Source organism: Adiantum capillus-veneris, chromosome 11 (assembly GCF_014529385.1).
Source record: "Adiantum capillus-veneris isolate H3 chromosome 11, ASM1452938v2, whole genome shotgun sequence".
NCBI classification, from domain to species: Eukaryota; Viridiplantae; Streptophyta; class Polypodiopsida; order Polypodiales; family Pteridaceae; genus Adiantum; species Adiantum capillus-veneris.
The window spans coordinates 97,146,216-97,163,788 of NC_140941.1; the positions used below are offsets into that span (position 1 = coordinate 97,146,216).

The window sequence follows — 17,573 nt, forward strand, 5'->3', positions numbered from 1 at the left end:
ATCCTCCTTGCTCAACGTCTATCGGGGCTGTTTGTTGATGCTTTGCCTGATTGGCCCTCAGAGTCTCCAAGTCCCCCCGTGCCTCAACCAACTGCTCCCTCAATTCTTCAATTTCTTTGTCTTTATCTTGTTGTAGGGCCCTATGACCTGCTGTCGTGATTTTTCTATCATACTTTTCCTGAGCCAGGGCCTCTTTTAGATCTTTAACTTCTTCGTTCAAGGAGGTTGATCTTGCAGTCACAGTTGAGGAGGTGAGAGTCTCCTGTATGGCTAAGAGATGAGTCAGAGTCCTGCTAACCATAGTGTATGACTCTTGCAGCTTTTCATTGTGTTCCCTTTCTTTGGTTAGTTCCTCCTTGAGGCATTGCTGCTCGACTTGCAGTGTGGAGTTTGCCTCGTTAAACTGTTGCACCTCCTTGTAATAGTAGGCTGCATTTTCTTGTTCCCTTTGCAACTCAGATTGGGCTTGGAATGTGCTTTCTCTAATTCCTCTATTATTTATTTTATCTGCAAGGCATCTTCAGCTGCCGTAGACGCATCTCTTTTAATATCTTCCAATTCCAACCCGTGCAGGTTGTAAAGAGTCCTTTGGCATTGAAACTGGAGCTTGATCTGCTCTAAGTGAGCATCAATGTCAAATGACTTGACCATTTTTGCTCCTTCCTCTATTACAGCTTGTGTTCCTAGTTTTTGTTGGCTTTGTTGACATTGATCTGATGTTTCAGCCTTATCCATCGTTTTCTCTTTCAGTTTCAGATCTTCTATAGTTGTTGAAGTTATGGTAGGATTTGGTTGTATTGCCTCCGTTTCCTGGTCTGTCTTTTGTTCCAACTACCTCTTCTCCACTCCTTGCTCTGGCAAGTCTTCAACTTTTTCTTTCTCTTTTATTGCAGCCTCTGAAGGCGCCCAGTGTCCTTGGGAGAATCAAACTTCTAACCCTCCTGGTCAAGCGTGTCATGCTCTTCCTTCCCTTGTGAGGTCTCTTCCTCTTTTTTACTTTGAGTAGATTCGTCAGGTGATTTGAGATCATTGACGTGTAATATCTTTGCCTCTTCTTTCTCCCTTAGCACCATCTTTTGTTTGAGCTTGTTATGGATCCGTCGCTGCATGGTGCTGGCAATCTCTCGTTTTTCCTCAACTTCTTGTCTTTTTTGCTGCTTGATCCATTCCAGAGCCATTGTTTGCCTGCATAGCAACGGAATGTTTTCTTCCTCCTCTTCTGTGGATTGTAAGACATCTAACCAACCCACGTGATAGGTGTGACCTGTGTATAGGTCGGTCGGTAAGAGTTTCTGTTTGTAGTTCGTACTCCCAGTTCTCATTTAAGAACACTCCATCTAGGATTGAGGTGCTAGGGGTGTCCTTTGAGCTAGATGCAATGTTGCTTTCTAGGGGTTGGCCCTTAGCGGTTGCTAAGTCAGGAGCACTCGATTGCTCTCCTAGCAAAGATATTGACATAGGACCTTTTGATTTTGACTCTCTTCGTTGCTCCGCCTTGCGTAAGCTCTCAATTTCCTTTTCCCTCACTGCAAGGATATATCGCTCAACCTCTTGCACTTCGGCAAGGCTTCTACCATCGGGTAATATGACCTCAGAGGGGAATAACTCTGAAGAGTCAGGAGGTGCAGTGAATGAAGTATTCACGTGCACATTCTCTAAGGACATAGGGTCTACATTGGTCATGAATGGCAAATTTACTTTCCCATCCCCCTCATTTACATCATTAACTCCATGTTTGGAGCGAGTGGCTCTACTAAAGGTTTCCTTCAAGCGGCTAAGCACGCTTGGCCCGGATCGTGGACCCATGGCATGCATGGCTTGGCTTGAGCTATCGGAATTAGGCATTGGAAAACCCTCCATGACGTCGTAGTCAGAGGAAGAGTCACTAGCCGCTATGTTCGGGTCTTGGTTTGAACTACCTTGGGTCCACGCCGAGGGCCCGGAACCTAAAGTAGGTGGATATTGAGAACTCGCATAAGTCAAAATTCTCTCTAGCTGCTCCGTCTCTAGCACACGACCAGAGCGCAGATGCATGTGCCTTTGGCACCCTACAAGCGTCGGCGAATAACCTCGAAGGTTAACCGCTTACTTTTTTAAGTGTCCGTTTTCACTCGTGTTTTTTACGTTTTAATGTTTTTTAATGATCGATTTTTTTTATTAAAGTGTGTGATAGCTCAAAATGAGCATATCACTTAGAAGGTTGCGGTGTGCTTTACAGCACAACGTTCAGCCACCTGAAGCTCCGTTGGTCGTCAAAAAAGTCAATTTTTAGCTACGTGTGAAGCTAAAATATGTAATTTTAAAGGGCGACTGAGGCCTGAGCCTGAGCGCAAGCTTGGGCTTGGGCTTGGGCTTGGGTTTGGGAGATATTCCCGATCCTAGTCCTACCTTTTTTTTCCTTTTTTTTTTTAAGGATAAGGTCGCCGCGGCCTGCGCGAGAGCACACACACACTCTACCTACCCACTTACAACTAATACACCTACTGTTACACACTAACACACTCTATTAGCTCTCACAGATCTACTTCCTACTTATTGTACTTTGCATTACACAAAACTAACCACCTTAATACTAACACCTTACACAGAGAAAAACACAGTACCTTTGAAAACTCCATTAACAAAGAAATACACATTAGCAACATAAAATCCTTCTTCTCAACACACACACCCTCCTTCATTACCTTTCCTACAATTGAAATTGCACCACAAAAGAAGCACAGAGTGCCATTCAAGCTTAGTGTATGGCATTCCCTGGAAACGGCGTCAAAAACGTGCGCGTATGTCGCACGTGTCAATGCAAGGAACTTGCCGATACATTGTGTGCGAGCCACAAATGGCTCCAAGCACACAACAAGCCTAAAATAGTAAGCTCAAAGATGGCGTTGGTGTGTCACTCACTGCTCTATGCTTTCTATCGTGGAGGATTCCTCGCCGCGAAGAAGAGGGAGACGCCACTACGCCGCGCTCAACCTCCGCGCCGCCGTCGTGCTGCCGTGTTCGATCGCACACACTCTCTCTCTCTCTCTCTCTCTCACGCATACACACACACAAGGAGATGAAGAAGAAGAAGATGGAGATGGAGCAAGAGCACTCTTCAATTGCACAAATGAGAGAATGAGTGAATTTTAGGTTTAGTTGACTTTTATATGAGCTCGCCCCATTCACACTTGGGTGCACATGCTTAGCCAACTAATCCCTTAAATGTTCCAGTTAGAGTGCACCTCTTATCGGCGATCACTCTTACCCTTTTCCTATTGGACCGACAAGCCCAGTACCTGACTCTACCAAGTAAATAATACAAGGTCCGTCGTAGGTGATAGGGTGTCCGTGAGCCGTGAGGGTTAACAACCTGTCAAACACGTTTGTGAAGGTTGTATTTTGGGTAAGATGCAGCCTTCTAAGTTTCCAAAGGATGGTTCAATTAGGGCCACATGCATGTTGCAGCTTGTGTGCATAGTGATGTTTGTGGGCCCATACAAACTCCGTCCTTGGGCAATTACCTTTACTTCGTGACTTTTATTAATGATTACTCTAGCTATGCATGGGTATTTTTGCTTAAAGTGAAGTCCGAAGTATTTATGTGCTTCAAGCAATTTCTGGTTGTGGCTGAAAATGTCCCGAAATGTACTATGGGCACCCTCCGTTTTGATTGAGGGGAGGAGTATATGTCTCATGAATTTAATGCATTTCTGGCTAGTCGTGGGATAAAACACCAATGTACAGTGCCTTATACGCCTCAACAAAATGGTGTTGCTGAGAGGAAAACAAGTCACTTATGAAAATGGCATGATGTATGGTCAAAAGTCAAGCTTTGCCGCATTCTTTTTGGCTTGAGGCCATCATGTGTGCCACTTATGTACTAAACAGGTGTCCTACAAAAGCTTTGCAATCTATTACTCCATATGAAGCATGGCATGATAGAAAGCCTTCTATTGAGCACATGCATGTTTTTGGTTGTTTGGCATATGCTTTGGTGCCACAAACACAACGCAAAAAATTGGATGATAAGGCTCTCAAATGTATTTTGTTGGCTATAGTGTTGAAAGCAAAGGTTACAGGTTGTATCATCCACAAACAAAGTATATTCTGGTTTCATGGGATGTTGTGTTTGTGGAAGATTCTATTCAACCCTTGTTGTCATGTACTAGAGATAGTAATGTAAGCTCACAGGACATTTATGACACTTTGTTGCCTCTTTTCAATGCTGGAAGTTTGAATATAAATTCCAATGAGGCAAATGTACAGCCTATGGGGGTTTTGACAATGTTACAGATGAACCTATTAATGATGCAGATGTACATGTTGTACTTGATGAGAAAGGGCTGAAAATGAGCAGGCTAGAGGTATGCCAAAATGGTTGGTGCATACATTGCGTGATAGTAAATCGGATGCACCTTTGTCTAGTTGTACTTGTTCAGGTTCTCACCATGCATCTTATGCATCAGATTGTTATGATTTGGTTGTGTCTAGCCTACATGATGTTGAGAAACCTCTATCTTTTGATGAAGCACAGAATTCAAAAAATTAAATGGCTTCCATGGAATCAAATTATGATGCACTTATAGAAAATGACACATGGACTTTATGTGATTTTCCTTCTGGCAAAAAGGCCATTGGTACAAAAAGGGTTTACAAGTTGAAACGCAAGCCGGATGGTGGGATTTATCGCTATAAGTCTCGACTTGTTGCAAAGGGTTATGCACACAAAAAGGCATAGATTATGAAGATACTTTTGCTCCCACTTGTTGTATGAATACTATCCATTTTCTATGTGCATTGGCATCTCATTTTGGTTGGTATGTACATCAGTTAGACATTGTTACTGCTTTCTTGAGTGGTGACATATTTGAGGAAGTTTACGTAACGTGGCCTTGTGGTTTTGTCAAGAAATGACAAGAGGATAAGGTGTGCAAATGTAACAAAGCTTTATATGGGTTGAATTAATCTCCGTGTGCTTGGTATGAGAAGACTGGCACTCATTTAGTCAAACGAGGCTTTTGTAACAATCCAACAGAAAGCACAATGTATATAAAGCGTGAGGGTGATGTACTTCTCATTGTGGTTCTTTATGTAGATGATTTGTTGATCACTAGACCAAATGAGAGACATATTGCTGAATTTAAGGCTGATTTGAATGCTACTTTCAAGATGAAAGATATGGGGATGTTGCATCATTAGTTGGGTATACAGTTTAAGCAGTGTAATGGTGGTATTGCCTTGTGTCAAAAAAGTTACATAGAGACATTGCTATGTAAGTTTGGACTTGAGGATTGCAAACCTATTGCCATTCCCATGGAAACACGTTTGAAATTGAGTCTTCATGATGCTGGTGATCTTGCAGATGTCACTCTTTACCAAACTGTTGTTGGATGCCTCATTTATGTATGCAACACAAAGCTGGATATTCAGTTTGCAGTCTCACAGGTCATTACATTTATGCATATCCCAAGGTCTAAGCATTGGCAGGCTGTCAAGAGGATTTCCTACTACTTGAGTGACACTTTACATCTTGGCTTGTTTTATCCCAAGCGGGGATCATTGTTGCCAGACTTACATGCTTTTTTGGACTCGGATAGGGCTGGTTGTTTTGACACACGAGTGTCCACAAGTGGTTTTTGTTTCATGCTTGGTAGTTCATGTATATCATGGTTAAGAAAGAAGCAACCTACTATGGCCACTTCTAGTTGTTAGGCTGAGTACAGGGCAGTCTTCACAGCTACGCTTGAGTGTGTATGGCTCGGACGCCTTATGGATGATTTGGGTGTTGGAGAGGACACTACCAACACTATCTCCACTGACAATCAAAGCACATTGGCAGTTGAGAGGAACCCAGTTTTTCATGCTCGCACAAAGCACATTGAGATGCATTACCACTATGTCAAGGAGAGGCTCTTAGCGGGAGAGATCAGCTTGGCTTATGTGCCAACACATGACCATTGTGCAAACCTTTTCACAAAGGCATTGTCTTCGTGAGAAGTTCAATGCTTTCCGCAAAGCTTTGGGCTTACTCCCCTTTGTGGACTGATCATGTCCTCAAGGCATGGCACTTCCCTTTACTCATGTGCTAGCTCTCGTTCATCATGGCATCACTCCAAAGAAGATTTGGTACCATATACATGTGGTGCTGATGTGTGTGAATACACTTAGGACCACCGGGGCATTTTTTCCCTCTTTAAGAGGTTTTTCCCATGTGACGTCCATTCATTCTAGGGCTATCTATCTTTTCCATTGCACACTAAGTAATACACTCTCTGTTGTGTGCCTTGAGCTTCCTTCATCTTCTCCAAGCTGTGTGTGTTTCCCTGCAACCCTAATTCCAACACTTTTGACCCTCCCTATTGATTTTGATATGGTTTGAACCACTGAAAAAAATTGGACGAGCTCAAACTTGGTAAAAACTGCCATTTGTGAGAAAATTAGGGAAAGTAAAGTCATTTTTTGGCCAAACATTGAAACCAGAGCATGGGTAAGCTTTAAGCAATGGGAAAAATCAGGATGTGAGATAAAATTTGCAAAAGTTCAAATTTTGGAGAATTTTATCTTCGGCGCTCTGAAGATAGTTTTTCTACTAGAGAGGCAATTATGGTAAAATCTTCATTGACATAGCCTCTTTTGAACACTATAGAGCTCTTGAGAAAGTTGGAACAACTTTGAAGCTGTGCAAAGACTGGAAACACCAAAACAGATGGAAATCTTCAAAACTAGAGTGATAAAACACTTACATACAGTCTAAACTTTATGAAACTCAATGGAGAGACTTGAAATTATATGTAAAAACCCAAGAAATCACCTTGAGCAAAAATTCTTGAAATAGTGAAATTTTATCTTCGACGCTCCGAAGATAGAATTTTATCTTCGGCGCTCCAAAGATAAAACTTTTACCAGAAGTGTGATTGTCTTGATTTAACACCAAGATTACATTTGAAAACCGAAGCAAATCATATTGGACAAAAATCTCTTGAAATAGTGAATATATCTTTGACACTCCGAAGATGGAAATCTTATCTTTGGCACTCCAAAGATAGAAATTTTATCTTTGGTGCTCCGAAGATAGCAAATTATCTTTGCCGCGCTCCAAAGATAGCAATTTTATCTTTGGCACTCCGAAGATAGAAATTCAAAAAGAAAGGTAATTTTTTAATCTTGACACTAGGGTTATCCTTGTTTGATCATAAGAACCCATTCAAGTGGTCAAAGCAGATTCCATTCTCAAAAAGGGTGTAGCCATCTTCAGCACGTTGAAGATAGCTTGCACACATTTATTGGATTTTGGCTCATTGACTGAATCCAGTGATTAGTAACAGGAATTGTCAAATACTTTATGACTTCAAATTAACAATTGTAGACATCAAGGCGGGCTTTCAACCTATATAACCCTCTAAAATTTTATCAATGGGTTGTTTTGAAAAATTTTAGAGATTTCACATTCCAGATTCATGAGGTAAGCTCGAGAGACATTTGATCAATATTTTTGGTCACAATTGATCTTGGGAGAGCTGTGGAAAAGCAATGGTAAGCCAAAATCGGCTTTTGAAGAAGATTTCATTGGGTTTTTAGGAGTTGAAGATTTCAGATTGGTGCTTTAGCTACGTTTAGCTACGTTTGCAAAAGTGGTATTGAAAATTTTGACCTAAAATTGGGAAACCTTTAAGATCGGGTCATAATCTCTTCAACTACCAAGAATATTCTTGCTCTAGCCCCATTCAAAAAGTTGTGTCGCAGTTTGGATGAAGAACACCAAATGAGCTAAAGATTGATCGTGCAAGCTACAACTTTCCAAGTACAACCATTGCATCTTGGAGCTTAATGCATAGTAATTCGGATCAAGGATCGAAATAACAAGATTGATCGTGCAAGCTACAACTTTGCAAGTACAACCATTGCATCTTGGAGCTTAATGCATAGTAATTCGGATCAAGGATTGAAATACCAAGGGTACATGTGATTGCAGATCAAGCTATGTAGAGCCCTAGTTTTTCATCATTTCAAAGGGTTGCAATCAATTCTAATGCATTAGAGCTAGAGTTGTCCAACTCTTGTGTGTCTAGAAAGCATTCAACTACCATAATTGCTTTGACACAAGCAATCTTTTCAACCTCAGGAGGAGGAATTTTACCATGCAACAATAGAATCTGCTAGGAGACAGGAAGCAAAGCGCAAGAGAGTAAATCCTATAGCTCTATGGCTACAATGGAGATAAGGTTTTGTATACAGATTTAGAAGGCCATAAAAGAAATATGGGAGCCAAGATCCTATTGATTAGAGTGAACCCAGATCCAGAGAACTCTCGAATGTTCACAGACTTCAGTGGAGCCAGGTATTGTAAGCTCAAAGATGAGGTGCATATAGAAGTGCAAAAAATTGGTCCAAGTGGTTATCCAAAAATTTGCACAAGCCAGCAAACCATACAGTTGGTGCATATGCAATCAGAATCGTTATACATGGATTATAGCAGTCGGATCTAATGGAAGATCCAACAAATCAGCCAATAAAAGCCAATCTAATCGGGGAACCAAGTCAAAGGCAGTACAAAGGTCAAGATGGAGAAATCTACAGCTTGATGCTAAGTGTTCTAAAAGAAAATGCTGACAACTTAGCCAACACAGAAGCAGAGACTTCTCAGCAAGAGCTTGAGATGGATGATCCAAATGAAATACCACCACTCATGGTATACTACTCAGACTGTGGAAGAAAAGGTGAAAATTTTCCATAGGATTGTCACATGAATCTTGACAATAGAGACATAGCAACTGCAAAGCACAACACAGAGCAAATTGGAAATGCGGATTGCGATGTAAGTGCATCTAACTCATCATTTTTTGTGTGATCAAATTCTTCTGTTCTACCATTAGAAGCATTAGTAAAAGCATCCCAAGTGCAAAATTTTCATAAAGATGCATAGGACCCTGGAAAGCTTAAAATTGATCCTCTAAACAACAAATTCCTACGTGAATTTAATCAAAGTGTCGAGCTATTACCGAAGGTCAAAAAGAGTATTAGGTTTGCAAGTGATTCTTTATCCACAACCACTTGTGTGCAATCATTCATGAGTCTAAGGGGCACATCAAAGAGAATAGTGTTAGCATTGTATGACACCCATAATTCATACACACACTATGTAGATCGAGAAGGGAAACTTTACAAAAAGATTCGACCAATGTTTGAAAGGCCCACATACAAACTCATAGAATTATGTCTAGTAACAAATCATGAATGATGATTAATTTCAGAGGAGAGAATTATCTAGTCCATCCTCTCTAGAGCTGAATGACATTACCCGAGTGAACTCAAAAAAATTTCTAGAGCCAAACTCTCACCCACCATCGGAAGTCAAGCTTCAGAGTTAGGATCCGACAAGTACATATTATGACCAAAATCGACATAGATATAAACGAGAGTCTAAAATCTATGATACCTTGGGCCCTGAAACCATAGAAGCTCGTATCATAGAAGACCCATGGGATAGACAATATCAAGATAAAGATAATGCTATCTAAGCTTGACTTGGGGATAAGGACATCCACAACATGATTGAGTTCTTGATTCATTAGATCATTCCCCATTTCCACTCAAAGACTAACCCAACTTGTAGCTTGAACCATAAAATGTGTGAACAAACTCTTGATCAATGGGCTAAGTATATGTTGCTTAGGTACTTGTAGAGCTACAAAGCAACACCTTGTAGGTTGTAAGTGCAATATGCAACAAGATGTTGCAAGCAAGAGAGTCGTATGAATCTTCTCCATACCCATTAAGGTAATTCTGAGTGCTTTGGTAGAGAAGCTTTCACTTCGCATGTTCATGGCCATGATTTAACACTAATTCAAGACACGAAAAAGCACGACATTGGATGGACCTAGCTCTCATCAATGGTAACAAGGATGCATCGACTTGAAGGTGGACATGTTGAGTCATATGACGTAGACCTAGTAATCTCTCTCTCTCTCTCTCTCTCTCTCTCTCTCTCTCTCTCTCTCTCTCTCTCTCTCTCTCTCTCTCTCTCTCTCTCTCTCTCTCTCTCTCTCTCTCTCTCTCTCTCTCTCTCTCTCTCTCTCTCTCGTTAAGTACTACAATATTGACGAAACAGAGCATATTCACTAGAGGGGGGGGGTGCAAGTATTACATAGGCAGATCATGATTTGGGGATTGAGGTTGGAACAAATACCAGGTGTCCACCTTTACAAAACACTCAAAGTGCCACTGACAATTAGGATGCTAAACAACTAAGAGCTACTTCCAACTAATTCTAAGGAGATAGAGATGATGGGTACCAATCACAAATTTTTAAACAAAAGATATTATACGCAAACTCCGTGCACACAATAGCCATAGTAGTTTCATTTTGACCACTCAAAGGGTTTCAAACAGATGGTAGCATGTTTACCTATCGTGCTTCTTATCAACTTGTCTAGCTTGCATCAACAAAAATCTAGGCCATTTGATAGAATCAACGCTCTCCGTTCACATTCCAATGGGGGTATCTTTGACAAAGGGGGCATGGTCTATACTCTCATTCACACTCAATTAAATATATTAAAAAAAGGTAGTACAAGCGGTTGTGTTTGGCAGGTTGGCAAAGACACCCAAGGTCAGAGGACTCCATTTGAGCACTCCAACCACATTAATTTTGAGCTAGCTAATTTGTAAAATTATACCCTCTCACCTTCTAGTAATAATTGCCATTTGAGAGCAACATGGTAGTGCTTTGCTTTTTGATGTTGATCATGAGTCGAAGAGAGGCTTCTAGCTTTCTCTATGTACCCGCTTCATGGGCTCCACACGGGGCTCCACAAGAAGATGCATTTTCCCTATGGATAACCTACCAATAAGACACATTTTGATGCACCATTACATACGTAGTTGCTAGAGTAGATGCCATGGGTAGACACATTACTAGTACTTTGGTTTTCTATCATAAGATCTAGGTGATTTATTAGTAGTTTGCATCATACCAAGAGTGCAATACCACTCAATCAAGCGAAGGGTGATTGTAGAAGTGGCAATAAGTCATCAAAGAAAGGGTTGGGGTTTGTGGAGTTTGCGTCCACATTGATAAAAGTACCCACTTGATGAGCTCCACAAGAGGATGCCTTTTTCCTACGGATAACCTACCAATAAGACACACTTTAATGCACCATTACATATGGAGTTGCTAGAGTAGTTGCCATGGGTATCACAAGTTCTAGGTGATTTATTAGTACCTTGCATCATACCAAGAGTGCAACACCACTCAATCAAGCGAAGGGTGATTGTAGAAGTGGCAATAAGGCATCAAAGAAAGGTTTGGGGTTTGTGGAATTTGCATCCACAGTGATAAAAGTTATTCGATCGGTACATAGAGAAGGCTAGAACCTGCTTGATGGGCTCCACAAGAGGATGTCTTTTCCCTACGGATAACCTACCAATAAGACACACTTTAATGCACCACTACATATGGAGTTGCTAGAGTAGTTGTCGTGGGTAGACACATTACTAGTACTTTGGTTTTCTATCATAAGTTCTAGGTAAGTAATTAGTAGCTTGCATCATACCAAGAGTGCAATGCCACTCAATCAAGCGAACGGTGATTGTAGAAGTGCCAATAAGTCATCAAAGAAAGGGTTGGGGTTTGTGGAGTTTGCGTCCACATTGATAAAAGTTATTTGATAGGCAGATATAGATGTTTGTGAATTGATCCCTTAAATTTACATATGTCTTGTCATATTCAATTGCATGACTAGATTGTAATGAGAAAACATTGTGGTGACAACAACATTGACAACAAAATGACTAAGATGTAGTGTGAACACCAACTTATCAATCTGATTTTTATGTCAGTTACATCGTTCTTAAATGCAATGACTATGTAGTAAGAACTAGACTATGGGGCATGACATGGCTTCCATTTCTTACATCTCTTTTGTTGTATTCAATTTCAATGACTAGATTGTAGTGAGATAACATTGTGGTGGTGACAATAGAATTGACAAAAAAATGACCAAGATGTAGTGCGAACACCAACTTCTCATTTTTAGGTCAGTTACATCGTTCTTCAATACCATAACTATGCAATAGGAATTGGACTATGGGGTAGGGCACGTCTTCCGTTTCTAATAAATTTTGGACATTATGCCAACTCCCCACCATGCTTCCGTATGGCACTCATTAAGGCAATGCAATATCTACTCTTTTGTATAAATTTTTTTAGCATGAAAAGTTTAACTTGTATTCTTCTTTTGCTTATAGTGCGTCCAAGGTGAGATTGATAAGTTACAAACTTGTTCAAGAGAACACATTTTTCATAAGGTGAGTATGCCCTTTGCAACAAGTAAAATTCTTGAGATATGTAATGCTTTCATTTTTGTTTGAATTGTAACTATTGGATATAACTATTTCATATCTTGTTGCAAATTTCTCTCTCGAATATACGCCTCTTTTTTCATATTAAATTGCAATGACTAAACTCACCAACAACAAAGTAACTAAGATGTAGTGCCAACACAACCTTATAACATTGTTCTTGACTAACATGACTGTGTAGTAGGCACTGGTCTACATCATACGGCGGGACTTCCGTTTCTTATAAAGTTTGGAGAGATAGTGTGATGACCCAAATTTACATCTTGCCCCAGATTTACATCTTTCATCTGAATTTACCACATGCATTTTGGACCGTACACATTCTCAACCGTTGATCCCCTCTCAGCGTGCCCATGTTACTTAGGGTAGAGGAGCCAGTAGGGGGATGGGTAACTTGGGGAGCTTCAATCTCTTTCCTCCGAGCTCGACTTCTTGCGCTTAGCTGCTCATTTTAATCGCCTTCTCACAAGCTTTCAGGAGAATTAATTTGGGGCTGGTTGGATTTGAGAGCCGATGGTTGCGGCACCATTTTCGGAATCACGTGTATAAAAAATCGGCATGAATAAGAAGATCAACAAAGACCAAAAGAGGTATAATGCGACCACGAAGGCTTGAACCCACTCACTGCCCAATGAGATAGAGTTATTTCAAATCTACTAGCCATTTTGGCTGCTCTATTTCATGGTTCTTTTGGTCATCAAGTGTGTTATATTATGGTTTTATTTGTCCTTCCTTTGGGGGCCGTCCTCCTACTGGCTCCTCTACCCTAGTGCCGTGGTCACACCTCAGGACTATATAACACATAGCATTTAAAGAGGGGGGGTAAGGGGATCAATGGCAGGGAACTGGAATGGGGCTTATCGAGGGGATCTGGACCGTGCATACCTGTAAAAACTAAACCTGGACAGCGGGGGGGGGGGGCTGGGCAGGCTGGCCAAATTCAAGCGGGATAAGGCTGAGGGAAGTGCCATGTCATCAGGGTGGAAATTTGAATTTGGGACGCTTTTCAGGGGGGTCGACAGGCGGGGAGGCCACGCTGTTGGGGTTTGGGCAGAGAGGCCACACATTATCTCTGAGAGGCAGGAGGGTAGAGGGAAGAAGCCACAACAGGTATGGAGAGCAGACAAATGTTGGACCTCAATGTACCTTGGGAGGCAAAACAAGTTATGCAGTCCATTGACTTAAACGTAACCTGGAAGGCAGAGGGAGATCGAGGGATGCCGGGCAGGATGGAGGCACGATTGGATGCTTTCAAGGATGGGGAGAAACAAAAGCAATATCGTATATTTGATTTGAATGAGGAGTTGGAGGAAGGCAACTCGTCATCAACAAGCTCAACTAGTGCTTCCATGGAATCAGGATCCCATTCTAGTGGTGGTGACCAAGTAAAGGAGTTTACCGAATTCCCTTCAACCTTCCTTGCAGATTCAATCCATAGGAGGAAACCCATGACCCAATCTTTTGACCCAAAGTTGCATGCTTCTCACCATTTCTTTAGCTTTTCTCGGGAGAGCTATGACCTTATGCTATTAGATCTTCAAGGGATTTGTAAGCCAACATTGGGTATGTTGCACAATGTCGGCATGCATGATGTAAAACCGTGGAACAAGATGAAGGACAATCTTGTGATCCGAGGATCCCCTCGGCATGGATCAGTTAGGATCTTCTTGAAGGGTCTCCCTCCCAGAGCCATTGCACCAAAGGAGGAGTGGACAACCATTACAGAACAATATCATGTCGACCAGCAAGGGGCTCATTTGAGCATGTTGGAAACTATGAATCAGATGAAAACTGCATGGTGCACAGATATCAAAAGGCATGGCATACCTACTTCATTCATTAGAGATGCGGTCAAAAATTGTCAGGTATGTAAGAAGGATCCTATCCTCCAATCTGAATCGCTTATGTTTCAGAAGGTTGGAGGGAAGGGCAATGCCGGTGAGAAAACTCCAAGTGAAAAAATTATTACAGATAGATTTCATGTGTGTGATGTGCTGGAGAGTATTATGATAAACCATAAAGTCAGGCTTGTTAAGATAAGATCAGCCAAGGTAGGCGAAGGAAAGGTAGAGGACTACTATGTCTGTCATCGTGGTGGTTCAAGAAGGCATCATGGAGAAAACAAGCGTAGAGAGAGGAAAACGAAGAAGTGCGGTTGTCCTTTCAAGGCACAGGTTCAATTCAGTGAGGGAGTTCATGAGGTCACGATTTTGCTTCATGCTACGCATGAGGGCCATGTTCCTGGCTCTTGGGCTGACTTATATCATCTACCTGTTCATCCAAGTGTGCTTCAATGTTGCATGGAGGATTATTTTGATGTTGGAACATGTCGCCATGTTGCCAAAATGTCAGTTTCAAAAGAAAACTTCCACAAGCAACGAGCATCCTTGTTAGATCGCACAACTTTTCGATTCTTCATGATCTCAAAGGAGGTCCAACAGTTGGCATATAGCCTACGGCATGAAGGTAGCAAGATAATTTTCTTTTCCTGTCACCCCTTTAATTACTTAACCATTTTTTTTTCTCTAGGTCGTGCATCTGGGAATGATTGGTCTGCAATGTACATGGAGGCTCTAAAGTTACAAGCCGCAGGGAAGGTACTTTGGAGTGCCCTATCTTCATTTTTATGTTTTCCTTTTTCTTATGTCCTTATTTAGTTGCTTATTGCTTTTGAAAGGTCGCATATGTGCAACCATACAACCCAAATGCTTTGCAAGACGTCAACAAGCCGTTTGTCGTCATCATTCAAGATGATTGGATGCTTCAGATGTGTATTCGATTCTCACAACATAATGCATGGGCCGTGGACAGCACATTCAAGACAAACGTTTATGGGTTGCCATCGTATGCAGCTGTTTTGCCAAATCAAAATGGTACAGGTATTCCTTTGTGGTTGATGATGTGCACAAGTGACCCTGGGACATGTCAGGAGAGCGTTGCCCTTGAATTGACCATCCGGATGATATTCTCGAGAATGGGCAGCATACGACCGAATGCAATTGTGATAGACAAATGTCCCCAAGAATTGAATGCCATCTTGAGTGCCGTCAAAGATGATCCTGCTTGTTGGGCTGAACACAGTGAAGGACAACGAGTCCAAGTAGCATGTCATGTCCTGGTTTGTTGGTTTCATGTCAAAAAGGCTTGGGTGGAGAACCTTTTGCCACAAGTGCCAAGACACATGCAAGACCATGTTTATTCTTCAATGTGTAACTTGATGCACTCCAGCTCCGAGGACGACTTTGAAGCTCGCTTTCAGCGCCTCTTGCTGGACTACTCCAATCATGAAAATATTCAGCGTTATGTCTCCAATGGATGGTGCTCGAAGTCATGCGTATGGCGTGAACGCTGGCCGAAGTTTGGACGTCTTTTTCCCCATGGCAATGTGGACACAACGAATTTGGTGGAAAGACTATGGCAATATTTCAAGTATACTCTCTTGGATGCGAGGATAAATAGGCCAGCCTTGGATCTACTACATGCACTTGTTGGCAATGCGAGGAGTGGAAGCTGGATGGGAGGAACTCTCTTGGAGTTCTTCAAGCAAAAGCAAGAGCTAGGTGAGCTATTGTCCCACTCCTTGGACTTTCTCTTCGATCTACCTCTTAGTAAAGTTCATGGCATATTCATTGACAGCGGATTCTGGACGATTTGCTGTGTATGGTTCAAGCAAGAGTGCAACAAAGGCACTAGCTGCTGGGGAGAAGCTATGTCAACGATACAAGACTAATCCTGAAACTCTTCAGGTGGTGAACGAATCTACATTACTCTTCAAGATTCAAAGCATGACATCAGACTCTTGGTACCATGTGAGCATGCAATCCTCGTAGTGTGATTGCCCAGACTGGTCCTCCCAATGCAAGCATCTATATGGGCTTCGGTTAATACTTCAAAGCTATTTTCCAATGCTTCATGCAATTTTACCTATTGTGGATAGCGTGCATGCAATGGCTGACCTTGCAACCATCGATGGAATGCAACAATGTGCCCAAGTCTTTGAAACAGGGAGTGGATGTGATGACAAAGCACTGGATACTGATATGAATGGCATTGGACCATACTTGTAACAGGTTGACATGGAGATAGTCAATTGTATCGACAAATCTAGGGAGTTCTTGCGACAATTGGCTGATGTATTACCACAGTGGACATTGCAGCAAAAGGAGGTTTCTCTGAAGAAATTAAAGATCTCTATGGAGAACTTGGAGAATCTCCATGAGCCTGAGGAGATCAGCTTGCCAAGAAAGGGTAGCATCAAACAAATCCAGGAAAATGTCACACAAACACGGCTTGGGCATGGCAGGCTATCGTGTATCATTGATGGCATAGGTGAGGCAGTTGAAGGTTGTCCAGAACTAGCAAAAAAACCCAGAAACACAGGTTCCTTGAAACGTAAGCACCAACGAGGGCGAAATCGAGTGCGTTTTGAGAAATGGCGACGTGTTAATTGCCGGCATTGTTGTAGCAAAACCCTTCTTGTTGATGGCTCAAATATAGTATGTTGCCATACATGCCATGCTTTGCTCCCTCTATCTCAGAAGCACATGTCTGCAAATTCAACTTCCCAGATCATGAACCACCTTGTACAGTTATGGGATGGTGAGAACCCGGCCAATGGTTCTATCATAGCATGTGACCACGAGGTGTCACATATTGATTGTGAACGACATCTCACTGTGAAGCTTGATGATGGACGGATATATGAGAAGATCTATGCCTCGCGGACACGAATTACTTTTATATGACTTGCGTGCGGTTTAGGGTCATCCTCATATGTCATGCCTCATTGGAACTTTGCAAGCTATGTATGTTTTGTGAACATGACTTGGACAATTGTAATATATTTGTTTTTGGAACAATTACATTGATATGATGTGGTCCCCAAGAAGCTAGACTAGTTTGTAGATATCCTAAAGTTCATTTGGGTTGTCTTAATCTGGTTGTTTGTTCTTTATCACTCGTAAGTGGTCGCAACAATGAAGTGTTGTCTCTTTGATATCACCAGCAAAATGAAACCATAATGCATCAACACAAGCCTTTTGCCAGGTGGTTGACAACAAGCTCATGGGCCGAGTTTTCTCTGGCTTTTCCCAGGTCTTGCATCTCTATATAGGGCTATAGGTTGAGCCCAAAAGGGTCATGCTTCAACTGATCTTGATGGCGATTTTGCTAGGTTTAGGATGCGTGCACATCAGCCATGTACATATGCTTTTACCAATTCTGGGATTCAT

At 41.7% G+C, this 17,573-nt stretch overlaps 1 protein-coding gene and 1 pseudogene across 1 annotated transcript; both read left to right on the forward strand.

Annotated features, from left to right (window-relative positions):
• The first annotated feature begins 13,454 nt into the window (after window positions 1-13,454).
• On the forward strand, window positions 13,455-14,473 carry LOC147447697 (uncharacterized). The gene is made up of 2 exons (XM_086523664.1): window positions 13,455-14,393; window positions 14,450-14,473. Exons 1-2 carry the CDS (start codon window positions 13,455-13,457, stop codon window positions 14,471-14,473), a joined length of 963 nt encoding a protein of 320 aa, XP_086379790.1.
• A 214-nt stretch (window positions 14,474-14,687) lies between these two features.
• LOC147447698 (uncharacterized) lies at window positions 14,688-17,087 on the forward strand (annotated as a pseudogene).
• The last annotated feature ends 486 nt before the right edge of the window (window positions 17,088-17,573 follow it).

Bases quoted from the DNA above. Each gene is read 5' to 3' on its own strand.
- LOC147447697 (XM_086523664.1), top strand. From the start codon at position 13,455: ATGGAGAGCAGACAAATGTTGGACCTCAATGTACCTTGGGAGGCAAAA. The intron at 14,394-14,449 runs GTAGGCGAAGGA...TGGTTCAAGAAG, and splicing joins TTAAGATAAGATCAGCCAAG to GCATCATGGAGAAAACAAGC.